This window comes from Toxorhynchites rutilus, chromosome 3 (assembly GCF_029784135.1).
Source record: "Toxorhynchites rutilus septentrionalis strain SRP chromosome 3, ASM2978413v1, whole genome shotgun sequence".
Taxonomy (NCBI): Eukaryota; Metazoa; Arthropoda; class Insecta; order Diptera; family Culicidae; genus Toxorhynchites; species Toxorhynchites rutilus.
The window spans coordinates 235,105,181-235,120,786 of NC_073746.1; the positions used below are offsets into that span (position 1 = coordinate 235,105,181).

The 15,606-nt window shown below is 36.3% G+C and overlaps 1 protein-coding gene across 4 annotated transcripts in view; it reads right to left on the minus strand.

Moving 5' to 3' along the window:
* Positions 1–15,606, minus strand: part of LOC129780130 (uncharacterized protein ZK1073.1) — a 115,671-nt gene that overhangs the window by 49,244 nt on the left and 50,821 nt on the right. Inside the window, exon 1 of one of the 4 annotated variants that reach the window (XM_055788092.1) lies at positions 8,120–8,702. The exons of the other annotated variants lie outside the window; for them this stretch is intronic. Within the exon in view, the coding sequence (XP_055644067.1) occupies positions 8,120–8,170 (51 nt within the window). The 5' untranslated portion in view covers positions 8,171–8,702. Of the gene's footprint in view, positions 1–8,119; positions 8,703–15,606 lie in introns of those variants that run through there. 4 annotated transcript variants of the gene reach the window in all.

Below are 15,606 nucleotides of genomic sequence, written 5' to 3' on the forward strand. Positions count from 1 at the left end.
TCAATTTTTAGGAATCAACAATCAGCAGAAAACTTTTCTCGGAATTTTATTGCACGTACAGCTAGTCAAATGTGTGAGTAATAAATATGCATCAAAAGAATCAATGTATTCAAAATATTTCATACCAAATAAATGGAATGTATCGTCAAGTAGCATTCGTACACTCAATTTTGCGATAGACTGCGTACACGTTCAAATCCAGCTCTGTTACCGAATATCATCGAATTGTCACCATCGTATGACTTTTTGTGGAAACGTATGTGCTGTGTCATGAATAAATATCATAAAATGAACCTTCAAACGTCCGTCGAAAAAAAAGACATGTGACATCTCTACATTCTCTGGTTTTATTCATTTGATGTTCATCGTTCTGTAATAAAACAACAGAGTTCACGGGGAACGCTTATCGCCTAAAACGTTCATTCAACACATTCGGAATTGATAGGGGAGAGTGGAGCTTCCGATATTCACTGCAAGGGTTCCTCAATGCCGGTAGTATAAGCCTACAGTGAAATCACCCGATACAGAGAGGAAATATTAAGTGTGGCTTACCTATTCGACCGTTGTCTACTGAAGGAGAAAATGATGTGACATGTGTGCTACTACTGCTGCTATGATATAACACCAACATCACTGTTCTACTGTCAGCTGCGAGGGGTAGAGCATTGTGCATTTAATCTCTCTTCTACGCACCTCACAAGTATGACGGTTGCTTTGATTTGAGCAATCTGTGTAAGTACCATTATTAGATTAGATTAGGTGAATGTATGTTTGCAGCTACACTTTAAAGCAGAATAAAGAGACAAATGATATTAAAACTACAATCAAATTAGTCGGAATTAAATTATGGTTATGACCATGAATGGTAGAATGGAAATAACATATTTTACCGCTTTTCTGTATACGTTCGACAGAAAAAGAGAGCATTTAAACGTTCAATTGATGGTCGTGTTCGTGGCTGTGCATTTATTTCTGATATAGCTGTTGGAGCTGAGCAATGCATTCTTGGTCATGTTCACAGTGCATATTGAGCCGGAACTTTCACGCAAGGACAGTATGTGACGGTCACCAAAAATGTCGACCGTTTACAACACTGTTCATCACGTTCAGTCTAATGTAAATTTAGAATAAACCCGCCGCTTTTACTTGAGTGGCGTTTCATTGCCTCTTTTGGTTACGTGCTCTATCTGTGAGTCCTCCCGAGTTCGGAAGCCGGCCTCGAGAAGAAACAGGTGAGATCATAGCAGGACATATGCGACTATGCGATGAAACCATCAGCAAACATAACATCCAGATCCGGTCCTTGTATCTTGCAAGAATCAGAAGGTTGTCTATGAACAAATAACTATCTTGCTGTTGCATATACGGTCCTTGAGCGGATAATGTTTGATAAAAAAAATGTTCGACAAAAAATTGAGGTACTATTATTTCAAATTATTACGAATCCGAGCCCCCGGCATGATAATGTGTGACGTTAACCACTAGGCTACATGAGCACAATTATTACTAATAGACTACTACTACTGAAACTAGTGGTTGCGTGAAACAGCCTTACAATTCAGCCGGCCTCGATCCCTGCTTGGTATCGTTGGGGATTTTTTTTTTGACGTAGGATTACGTCTTTCGGGAACATGTTGGGTGTACAAACTGAAAAATTAAAATCGATCGCATCGTGAAAAATGTCTAATTTCAAACGCTTATTGTTAAGTCATTTCATGATCGATTCATGAGATTTCGGCATTTCATAACAATATTTTAATTGCATAAAATAATATATGTCATGAAACTAAATAACGAACAATTGAAGAATCTCAACCGTTATCCAAAATTGAAGATACAAGCTTCCTCTTGTACTCACAATTATTGCTCAGTCATTTTTGATAGATTTATGAGAGATTTACATCAACCATTTAGGGCACTCCATAACTATTCATTATGGTGAAAATAAAAAATTATATATTGCCTGGAAAAATCGGTATTGCAAATACATGAAAGTAGGGGGAGCATTTGTTCCCACCGAAATGTGTTCTCTAACACAGATTTCAAAACCAAGGAGCCTGGAGAAATCGGAATAGCAAATATATGTCAGTCGGGGGCATTTTCATATTCAAGCAAGGTGAGTGATACGATTAATTCTAGCAAAACATTTTAATTTGGAACTTTAATGTTGACTATTCGTGAAATTTCATATCAATGACCGATCATGCGTTTGTGAAACATTTAGCACTAGTGTAAGTGTAAAATTGCATATGGTAGCGGTTGTGTTAAAATGACTTGAAATATGAAACTGTTTATTTCAATTTTCATAAATAAAAATCAATGTGTGTTCCAGATCGAGAACGGATCATCCGGTTTAAGCTCTCTGTTTTGTTGTGTTCATCCATCTTCACCCAAGGAAAGTTCATGCGGCGAGAAAAAAAATTGAAAAGTGAAGGAATATTCGAAAAAGTGATTTATGCTCTACATATCAAACTAGGTGCTGTTAGTCCAATCGAAATTCTCATTGAGGCATATAGCTTTATATTCCGTTGGTTTTGAATCGAAAATGGAATTGAATAAACACTCAAAAAGCAAAAATAATCAAAGAAAATTACCTTTTTCATTTCAAATATGTTTTCTCTATAATAAAGTAACATGTTTTTTTTCTGGTGAGGAAAATAAATAATTGTATTCGATAATGATAACAATACAAATTGGTATTGGTAATGTAATACAAATTGGTGAGTTTTTTTTATTTGACCAATACATAACAAAGGAGTCATCTCGTCCAGGGCCAAAGAGGGCGTATTTCATCATATCTCATTTCGCTCCGGTATTTTCTATCGTGACACGCACCATCTAACGAATAATCACCATCCTTCTGTCATCATCACTCGGTTGTAAACACTGGTGGAGTGAAAAAGCAATACCCAACAACAAAACAAAACGACCCTTTCCAGGACCACCAAATCGTTATTAAAGATTTTAACGATGTAATTCTTCAAACGTATCCAACATCAGCACTCAGCAGATAGCCTAACAGAATCCTACGTCATCTATGCGGTCGTATCTCGGACTTCTGTGATTTTTCCTGTGATTTTTTTGTACAATTCCAAGCTGACATTCAGTCTGAGAGAATGAGAGGTCGACTCCATATATTCAAACATTTTAAGGTGAAGGTTGAAGCTAGCCATTGTAGTAGTATAGGTAAACCCTCCTGTAAAAATGGGGTAATAGTGTTTGTGAGAGAAGAGCAAAGCACACGTAAATAGATCAATTCACTTATCAGACTGTGTGGCGCTTCATTGACACGAGTCTTTGAATACATTTGAAAAAAAAAAACAAATAACAATTCAATACTAAAGTAAAATGTATGAACGATATGTTCCGATGAACAATTGCAAATATAAATATATATATAGAAGGTGCATTTGCATATGATTCTGATTATACGCGAGCGTAACATGAGCAAATTTATAACACATGCGAATTGGGGCTCTTTTGGTATTAACAAGTTCTTCCGCATAGTAACTCGATGTTGATAATTCCTTAATATTTTCCTTCGTTGATCGTATTGTTTTCACATGTTCACGTTGGAAAGCCTTAACCCTTCTCTTCGTTGGCCGAGGCATTTAGATTGAATTTAATACATTTCCGTTTACTGTTTTTGAAAGCATAGGCAGCCGTGGCAGTGTTCCGAGCTCTGCAATACAATTTTCTTACCCAATGTTAAAGTTGCTAAAACTTACATTATAGACCCATTAAACGTAAAAATAATAATTGTATTGATATCAACACAATTTTATTCTATTGATTTTCATGACATGGGACGCTATAACTCCGGAATAACATTTTATTGAGTGGTTTTTATAGCTGTTTCGATGATGTTGTTTGGCATCAGTGTCGAAAAAATAACGATGCTTCCACCAATACAAACAAAACCATTGCAGAAGATTGAAAAACGAAAATTTAACTTTCAGAGCACTTGCTCGAGCTTTCCGACGTTCTTCACTATACGGTGCGAAAGCAGATGAAAATTTAATATCTTGTGAGTAATCGATTAGAGTTTAGTTGATATTACTTGATGGGAAGTGTGCGAAAACGATCATTTTCTTCACACTGTTTCGCAAAATTATTGATTTTCGGGCGAGAGGTGAGGGAGGGAGATGAAAGAAATGAGCGCCATTGTGGCAGCCATTTGTGGCTAGCTTCCACCTTCACCTTAACACTCTTGAAAAAGACACTTTTATTTGTGCATTTGACTCTTCAACACAAGAAAAAGCATTTTTTCTGCCAACGTATGGGCCAACGTATTCTGCCAACGTTCCTAGTATGGGTGTAGCAAGAGGTTCGTGGTATCCGTAATTTGTTCGTGTTCGGGAGAGGTACAGAAAATGTTGAGAACGTAAATTACGACGATTAACATTGAAATTGATAAATTGGAGGAGCTCAGGATAATCGATGTTCAAAAAAATAAATCGGAAGTAAGTAGAGGCTTGGCAACGTTTCTTCGTGAAATGAATGAGTCCAGTCCTTTTAGTGTGTATCGATCCTCGCAGCTAGAAAGATTTATTGGATCATTCCATGGTTAATTTCGTAGAGCTAATCGAATGAATATCCGCTGAATTGCTGAAATTTGAGGTACATATCATCACAGAGAAAAAGATTTCTGATAAAAATGGTGTTGGATTATAATTTTCACCTACAGTTCAGTCGAAATTTAAAAACAGCAAATGAAAGATTGGCGAGCTTTGAACATAAGCTCGTTATAATCATTAGTACATAACAACAATTTGCACTCAATACACTAAAAAGTATTATTAAATGTATATCCTGAAATTTTCACATACCATGGGCATGGGAACATGGGACATATTTTCTAGTCGCAAACTAAATTTACAGAAATTTTCATCATCATATAAGAACGGCCATTCAACCTTGCGTCCATGGCTTTCATTGGACACGAGTATTATAAAAAGAATATTATCAATGAAGCGTTTGCGAAAAGAGACTGAATTATGGCAATTTAAAATTATCGTCGTATTTTTACGATATGACATGACCACTTATCTGACGTAGGATTTACGATTTCTAACGATTTCTGTTGCATGTAGATTTAGAATATTCTTGAATAAGGTACGTCGCAGTCGCAGTAGACCACATGTTAGGGAAGCGTCTTGCGTTCTACCCAAAACAAAAGGAAATTAGATACTCTTATTTCAACACATTTTTTCCTTTTTTTTCAAATCTGTTTATTTTTAAAGGCTCAGTTACATAGGTTTGAAGGAGCCAAACTCCTAACTATAGTTTTATTTATTTAGATTTTCCTCAATTCTATGATTAATAAGGAAAAAACCGATTACTCACGGTCGACTCGAGTTTAGAAGGGTAACATATTTTCTTCGGGAAAAGAATGGGATATAAGGATATTGTAATAATGTTGATGATCATACTCACAAAGAATTTTACAATTCTTAAACCTATTTTATATCTATTATGTATTTACATATAAACTTATCCCATTGTTACAAAAGAAGAAAACCAATTGCTCGCGAAGGAATAAAAGGAGGGTTTAAGTATATAAGGACAATCACACACAAAGATCGATAGTTTCAAGGAAAACATATAATTGGGATCTGTAATCAAGTTCTAACCGAGCCAAAACATCTCTCACCGGGACATTTTTTAACATATTAACTATTAAAAATGTATCTATATTTCGAAATACGTAATACTAGTTACGTCAAAATTTCAATGAGTCTCAAATCTGATATAAAATACCAAACGAACAATGCAAGAAAGCTCCTGAAGTATTGTGTAAAAGAATACATCTACATACTTGTGTGTTATATTCAGCGGTGTAGTGTGCGGGGGGCGAGGGGGTCGGTCCGCACTGGGAATAAACCATGATTAGTGTATTTCATTATTCGAAAAACTCTACCTTATACCGTTCTGAATCATATTTCGGACACTTTGTTCTAATATCTTGAAATGCTTAATGCACTGATGAAATAACCCTACAATTAATATCACAATTCCTTCTTTAGAGTAATCCCTTGGTTTCACTATCACTTCATTTGAGAATTACATATAAATTATTACATAGTAGGAAAAAATCCAACAACACTACTCATTATCGTTAGTGTTTGACGTTTGCTTAGCGTGAGCACATGTAATTTACCCCTTCATCAATATTTAAATTTCTCTCGTGTTTCATCAGTTCTCATCATCGTTATCTGGTTACTATGATTTCTTGGTAAGTGTTCCGCAGTTTACGATAAAATATAATCGAGTGTAATGTAATTTTCGTTCAAAAAATTACAATAGAAAGTGTCCGAAATTGGAATTCAATCTGTCCGAAATTTGATTTTATTATAAAAAGTGTCCGAAGTTCGATTGTTATTCGCTTGATTCGAAAAACACTTCATTCGATGATTGTTTTATGTTTTAAATCAAATAGATACCAAAGAAGAAAGCTTAAAAGCATATTGAACTAATTTATTAAAAATTTCAACCAAATAATACCCGTGCATAAAGTTGAGATCTGTTTTCTGCATCATATGCCCTAAGCGTCCGAAATATGATTCAGAACGGTACAAAGTATTTTTCATCGATCTCTGGCAGTTTGTGGATACCACGTGAAAATAGCTGCTCCTTTTCATTCATTTATCAAGCCGTTTTCCCAATCTCTTGTAAGTATTAAAGCGCTGCTCAGCCGAGTCTGGTGAGTGAGTCACATTTGAAAGAAGTTCCCAAACCAAATGACTCAATCGATAGAACGTTAGAGTGTTATAATGCAATAAAATCACATTGTGTTACCTTTTTTGGTGCTCTGGTCGTTATTCTCCCAAAATTCGATTCAAATTGATGATTTGTTGTCGATGATAATTATAGTATTAACGGTTTCATCAGGTTAGAGTAACTCAAATAAGATCAACCCTATTCGTTCCCACCAAATACATAGTATTGCCTTCCGTCCATAGGGACTTGGCTTTGCAACCGATGTTGATGGTTCCTCTGGACACACCCAAACTCTTTGACTCTTAGGATTCTCGAAACATATCCACTTTCCATAGCCAGCTACCATGCGATGGAGGAATGTTTTTTTTATGTACTTGGCGAGCAACATTTCACATGAGATTTATCGGTTTACCTATTGTTTTTCGTTAAGTTTAATTGAATTGCTTCAGAAATGTCGGACTTCTTTACGTAATACATCGCACTTAATCTTCTATTACATTTCGAAACTAGTAATTTTCTACGACGAAGTTTTGGAAAGCGAGACAGCGATACCAAGATTCCATAGAAATTTGATGCCTGCTGAAATTAGCCTGGACGATACCAATCATTGGATTGCCTTGGATGTATTATAGTTAATCGTGAAGCAGGATTTCCAAGAAACGCTCAAAATCTTGAAGTGAGTTTGAAACTGTTACTAACCGTTTGTGTTCTGTGAAATCATAAGAACCTCGAAATTTAAATTGATTAAACAATGCTTTCAACGCACTTAAATGGATTAGCTTTGCTATCAATTGAAAGTGAATGTGCTAACTCTATCAACTTCGACAATGTGATCAGATAATTTGCTGATGCTGAGTCGAGCGGCTTGAGACTTTTGTTGATTTCTTGTTATTTTTATTCGATATCATGATATCATAATATCATAACGAAAACAAAGATAACAAAGACGTTCACTGGACGGGTGACATCCAAGACACTCGCCCTGGATGTCACCCGGTCACACTACGCCACTGGTTATGTTACTCAACAATTGGGCTCAATAAGTTCCAGAGCATAATTGCGGATAATACGACATTGTTGCTATTCATTGTGATCATTCAAAATATAGTTAATTTCGCAACACTGCATTTCTGTAATCATGGGATGCACATAAACATGCCGTAGACAAAGAGTAAATTTAAGAAGAGGGGTCTGCACAGTATACACGTATAGACGTTTAGATCCAACGTAAAGATTCGCATGGGTTTTTTTTACCTCAATTCGTCACGTGTGACAAAAGATGGGTGCAATAAATATAATATGAAGCGTAAAAAAACTGAAAAGATCCTTCCAGCAGTAATTAGCAATGTGCCTTTTTTATCCTCATTTCGTGTATTTTCAGATGGTGGGGAATACATACATGTACATCGTTTTTCTGATGAGCTGTATCGTTCATTTTGGATTTATCCATGGTTCAAGTTGATAGCACTTTTGAGGTCAGGTAATTTCGTCTTCGTGGCAACGGGAATGTGCGCGCCTCTATTTTCGGCGATAGAATACAGTAACACCAGTAAAAACTGATTTCTTCTCACTTTTCACTGCTTTGTTTGGGTTTCAACTATACGCAATAGTGTACCGCAAAAATCGAAACAAGCACATACAGGAAACCAACTAATCCCCAACGCACTATTTTCCTCACACCATAATCATCATCATCACAACAACGCAGCAGAGAGGGTGTTTTCCGGCTTCGTAAATTAGCGCGCAAAAAGGAAATTCATAACCAGAAATCAAATTACACTGCTTGTTTCGATAACACACACTTTCTTCCTTCATGCACTACTCTCCATCTGAAAGGGCGTGTTGGCGCGCTTGTCTATAAAATCTCTAGAACACCTAGCAATTTCTGGTAAATAATAATATTTGAAGCTTTTTTTCCTTTTTGAACCGTTATCAGTGCGAAACGATCCAACGACTTTGAGTGATTACGCCGTACTGAGCCGTAGATAACACCAAAGCCTGATGAAACTATGCCCCTATCAATTCATTCGTCCCTGCTCTCCAAGGAAGAGAAATGATCTCCAGATTTTTCCGTTCCTGTGTACCAATGTTTACATGCTTTTCCACCCGCCGTTGGTGCAAATTCTCTCATTTATTTTTGCAAAGAATTTTCCCGCGCTCTTGGTTGCCCTTCTAAGGTCTCTCTCTCACTCTCAATCCCACATACAAGCAAGCGCGCTCACTTTCTCTCACTTGGAACTAGTTTGCCAATAAACAGAGCTTTTGGATAAACAAAAAAAATGCACTCAATGGAATGAAACGTGATACAGGTGAGGAAGCACGGATGTGTATGAAGTCAAACCGTTGTTTTGTTTTGCTCTGCGAAATGATATAATGTGGGCTTCATGTGATTGAAAGTGGTTGGATTATGTGCTACGCTGTGATTGATGAGACTTATCGCAATGAACCAGTAGGAAAAAATGTTCAGTTTTAAAAAAACACCTGCATACAATAAATCGAATCCATTCAATTCTCTTGCTCGACAAGGGAACCTGGACGTAAACTCATATGAACCAATTTGAGAAAGGAACTGAAGAATTCTTTAACTGGTTTCATTGAAGACATGTCATATAAAATTATGCGCCCATAATAACCATATTTTCCTCAATGGAGCTGCACCCTTCAGTGGGTATTTAAAAAAAACTAGGGTAGGCTAGGATAGACTGATTTTTGATCATCTTTAAAGTGATTTGTCGAATAGTTTCTGAGGTCTTTTAGAACCATTCAACTGAAAATTCAGTGTTCAGGTCAATCACAGAAAGTGACTACGAGGTGCCTACGCAAGCTCAAGCTCAAAATCAAGAATACCGGATTGCATCGGAAAACAGACAGTTCTTGTTCTTGATCCTGTGTTCGAGCATCCTCCTTACTCCACAGACCTCGCCCCTAGCGACTCTCATTTATTCCCGGTGATGAAACGATATCGATAACACTGAAGAGATTCGTGACGCAGTTACATCGTACTTCAAAAAGTTGGACGCTACGCTTCGCGCTCGGAATAAAAAAAACTCGTGCCACGCTATAAAAAATGCTTCGAACGTAACGGCGATTCTGTAGAAAAATAGAAAATAAAACGTAGATTACGAAAATCACCTTATCTTTTGTCCTAACTTTATTTTTCCGCGATTTCTGAGGCACTGAAACTTATTTTATGAACGACCCTCGTATTAATCCTTTCACTACGGCAGTGTGCTCCGTCGGAGTGCTACCGCTGCACGGAGCACTACGCCTTAAAGTATGCACATCGCGCTGGTGTGATCGATGTGCAGTATCACCCCAATGTTGTCTATAGACGATGCTCGTAGCGGAAGGATTAAGCATCAGGCACTAAAAGTTTTTGGGTCGAACGTCGATTCGAAATATTGAAAAATTCTTTCGCTTCCTCTCGAGGTAACCAATAGAATATCTCGATCGTTGCGTTATAAAAACAATATACAGGGTGTAACGTTTAAATCCGCACACACAAAATTCATTCTCAAAGATTCTATCTGATTATCACCTAATGTTCAGGGAATAAAAAGAATCAAAGTTAGTTTTGGCATTATTTATATCCGAAAACAAACCTTGGACTTAACCTCAGCCATAAGGTTCAAGGTTCTATATGACCTCAGAATCGAAATTTTTTGGCATATTAACCCATGCTTTCTTCACAGTGCGTTTCACCTTTCGTTTTAAAAGGTGTCCTTCCATAATGGCCCAGTATGTTTCTATTGGGCGCAGTTCCGGAGTGTTTGGGAGGCTCAGATCATTCGGCACGAAATCGACATCATTCGCCTCATACCACTCCAACACGTCCTTCGTGTAGTGGCATGATGCAAAATCCTTCCAAAAGATCGTCGGACCATTATGAGCCCTCAGGAGAGGGAAAAGCCGCTCATGGAGACACTCTTCTAAATACACCTGTCCATTCAGGGTGCTTGCAGTAACGGAAGGTGCTTTCCGCAAGTACAAATCGCTTGCCAAATTAAAAACTTCTTGGCGAATCTCGACATCTTCTGTGTCCGGAGATTCTCTTATCATTGGCAGTCACATACAAGTTTCCTGGAATCTGGTTGAAGTAGTCCATCTCGAGTTTTGGTAATCTGCACGAAATTCTTGCTCACATGTAATTTTTTTTCCGGATCTTCGCTTCCGATCAACAGTCAGATGTTCTTCGAACCGTTTTATAATACCAGACACTGTGAAATTCGCGATTCCTAACTTTTTCCCGATGGTACGATACGACAGATTCTTATTCTCGAAGTACTCGTGCAAAACATTTTCGCGCACGCGCTGTGCCTTCATCGCCATTTTGAAATTTTGTAAGCATCTGATAAGATCAACTCACAGAGTGAAAACAATACACATCAAATTGTGTCTACGCAAAATTATTTTACCCAACAGATCAAAAGTTATTTGAGTGTGTGTGGATTTTAAACGGTACAACCTTTAAGACCTATTCCATGAGGTTATGCACCAAAAAACAAATTTTAGATCAAGTTTCAGGAGAAAACTTCTGACGTTATCTGAGTAAACACTACTTATTATATGAATTATATGATTAAATTTTATTTTTTATGCACCAACCTTTGAGAAGGATGTGTTTATGAAAGTAAAGTGTCGAAATAATATTTTATGTTTCCACTATTTTTATGTTTCTTGAGATACCTCTGTCCTTACTCAATCAATATTTTTGTGACGTGGCAACTCCTGACTTCTTGCTATTTCGGACTATTGGACATTAATGTTGTATTTTCAGTTTCATTTCGAAACATACAAATGAACTTTGCTCTATGATTTGTCAACAATAAATGAACATAGATTCTAAAATATAAAATAGTCTTGTTTCGATTTCCGGTTTGCTGATAATAGTATAAAATGAAAAAGTTATGGGTGAAAGGGTTTTACCAGCGGAAATCAAATATCGTATTCCGTTGTCATTTTGGAATCGAGGATGCTGACTTCTGGTTCGTTAAAAACGGCTATAAATGGCTTGAAATCATACAATACGATTAAGAATGATAATGCTAGCATATATCCATGGGAGCATGAAGAAGAATGAAAAAAGGAAAATAAAGTTTTATAGTGAGCAAATAGGCAAATAGGATTTGAGCGAGAGGGAAATAATATGAGAGTGGAAAGAACATAGCCTTAGAGCCCCCGCAGACTGCAGACTTTTGTCGGCCGATAGATTGTTCGGACGACTTAATCAATATGGAGCGATATGCATATGCGTACACTACACCGATTCAGATAAAAAAAGTTTGATAGGCTTCCCGATTCCATTCAAACTATTCGATTGGTCAACTGTCGGCCGTCCGTTTAATCAATACTGGCTACCATCGATCTACGCACACACGACGATTATCTATCGGCTGATAGTTCAAATCGCTCTCAATTCACTCTCAATTTTAGCATCCGACATACGTGTCATGCGAATCACTGAGAATGAGATGCACCCAATGCTCTTTGAATCTCTTTTTGATTTTCCTTCACCGTTCTCTTCTCCGTTGTCAAACACAAATTAAAAACAGTTTTTCGAGAATATTTGGTCGACAGTTGGCTAGTGTGTGCACTCTTTATCAACCCGGTTGGCTCGGTGTGCGTACTAACAACCCAACCCGACCAAACTATCTGCCGAAAAAAAGTCTGCAGTGTGCGGGGACTCTTAGAGCGATGCGTGTAGAGTTGGACAAAGAAAGTGCATACAAATATGCACACACACAACGGCCAACGGTCAAAGTCAACGTCAACGTCACCGTCAACAAACAACCATGGACACCCTTGCACAGGTACGCGCTTATTCACACGCAGATGCGTACATAGAATTAATCAAAGGTTTCTGATAGCAAAATCAAATGAGTTCCCCCGGTAGTGAGCGCCGCCTGATGAGCCACGCTTGTGATTAATGGCATTGATGGAAAACGCCTGAGTGAACGTGTTAAGTAATTACGATGCAAAAACTAAGGGTCGGTTTAGGACCACCTTTATCCTGTACTGCAGGTAACAGGTAGATTCAGTTTATACAGCTCATTTTGATGAACATATTATGAGCAATTAAAGAGCAATTAAAAAGTCACTATATAATCCAATTGTCAGCGTTGTGACACCTTTCATTTTATACTACTGAAAATTCGGTAGTAAGCATCGTTCCTGAGATACAAAGAGGGGTAGTACCACCTTCCCCTATAGGAAAGTTAGAAGTATTTAGGATAATCACTAACATAAAAAATAGTAATACGGTGAAATTTATATTTGATACACTTGATTCATTTTGTGACGTGGCAACGTTATGTGGAGATTGGTTTTTCGTAGAGAGTGCGTTGTCACGTCACAAAATGTATGCCGATTTTTAAGAGATTCTTACCGCCTCAAGCCGCTTGTCGTACTGCGTACCGCTTTTCGCTTTTTCCTCTTTTTTCCCAAAAATGATTTTTTTTAAATTCATAACTTTCGAACTACTGGATCGATTCAGATGATCGGAATAGAGCAATTCCACTCTAAATCACCCTAAAAACGGATGATTCCGGCACGACCCTCTCCGATTTTTTTAAACCTTCTACATATGGTAGAACCTATCCAAAATCACATTTTTCTTGATCATATGACCAATTTCAATTACGACTGATTTTTAGAAGGTCGTTTGCAGAATGATGTTTCTTTTTATTAGAAATCCTAACTTGAAATCCAGACGTCCGATTAAAATATAATTTACAGCAAAGTTGTTGGAGAATTATTGAACTATTTAGGAAAAATAATGTTTGAAATACACCGTTAAAAAATCTTACTCAAAAATTCAATTGAATGTTAAAAACATTTATATCTCATAAGACCTACCCATCGATGTTTTTAAATATATTTTTATTTGGAAAACCCTTTAAATTCAACAAATCTTAACATATAGTGGTGCGGTGTCGGACTCTTCAAATTGTAGTTAATTTTTTTTTAAATTTATGAAATTTCAATACTTTTCGAAACCATATCTATTTAGTTGAAATAACATAAACACTGGAATATATATGCGATTTCACATGAAAATCGTTCTCGGGATATGATCAATTTTATATAATGAAGATCATGTCCGTGAAATGATGATAAAACTAATGTCTAAGGCACTGCATAAAAAGTCGCAAACAAATTGGAAATTGGATATATCCCGAAAACGGTTAGTCCTAGGATAAAACGATATATATAGTTTTTCATGTCGAATCGCTTGTGGATTGCAGTTTTCATATTACTTATCTGAAATTGTTACGATTGCACAAAGAATAGAAAATTCATATTTACAAAAAAAAATCATATCTCCTTTTTGAAGAGTCCAACACCGCACCACTTTATGTCAAAATTTGTTAAATTAGGATTTTCTTATAAAAATGTATTCAAAAATTATCGAAGGACGGCTGTTTTGAGATATAAAAGTTTTTAACATTAAATGCAATTTTTGAGTAAGTTTTTTTAACGATGTATTCAAAATGATATTTTTCCCTAGAAATTTCATTAATTTCTCAAACACTTTGTTGTACATAATATTTTAATCAGACATCTTTGTTTCGAGTTTCGATATTTTGAAAAAAAAATCAATATTTCTGTAAACGCTCTAAAAAATCAGTCGTAATTAAAAATGGTCATGTGATAATGAAAATTGTGATTTAAGGTAACATTTAGCATATGTACAAGGTTTAAACAAATCGGAGAGGTTCGGGTCAGCGACCGGATGATTTGGGGTGGAATTGCTCCATATCAAATTGAAGCCAATTAGCTAGTCTTCTTTGAAAAAATATTGCACTTGTAAAAAAATTCGATTTGGTTCTCGTAATTGTTGATTGCATTTGTTTTATTTTTATAGTTTACATGGTCTCGGGACCATGCTATATATTTTTATATTCTTTCTTGAAAGCTGAGGTTTTTGCAGATAACAGCCTAAAATCATAGATGTGTTTTTCAGAAAGTCATAAAAATTGAACTGCTGGACCGAATCAGATAATCGACATATCAAATTGAAGTCAATGAGCTAGTCTTGGCTTCAATCTATATGTCGATCTGAATCGATCCAGTAGTTCAAAAGTTGTACATTTTTTAAAAACAGTCATTTTAGGAGAAAAAAAGCTTAAAATATGAAACTTGAAAACGAAAGAAACACCTCTTAGTTCCGAGACCATGTAAACTGTAAAAAAACAAATATAATCAATAATTACGAAAACAAAATCGTATTTTTTCGCGAGTGTAATATTTCTTCGAAAATTGGAGGCAATATTCTCGGTTTTCTACTACACCGCGATTTGAATACTAAAGATGAAAGTCGAAGAAGTGTAGTAAATATAGGTTGTCTGTAGATATGTCTTTGAGAATGTCTATGGAAGAATTTTGGATCGACATAACGCGTACCAGAAAAATATTGCTCTCCGTATATATTCAAAACGCACGGTGCTCATCTAGTTGCTAGATGCTACCAGAAGTACTTCATTTTATAACTTACGTGAAGTTTTTTAGCTGTTGATTATAATTACGATACCAAATAAGCCTTCTTAATTGTATCTAAAATTTTAGAATCACGTGTATCAATGCCTGTCGCCACCAGAACGATGTTCTGTTTATTTTGAATATTATTTGTATACGACATCAAAAATAATAATAAACCCGGTGTGACTTATGGCGGGTTTACATTAGGGAGATCTATAGCTATAGATGGATTTATTCACGTGAAATAGGTGTAAACGGGTGAGAATAAATATGATACACTTATTCGAGGTATATATAACTTGAATAAATTCAGCATATGTAAACGCTTGTGAATTTCTCACTGGTGAGAAATCACTAAAGTTGGATGCAGTTCTACTCCAGGTGAATAAATTCACCGAAGATATGAAT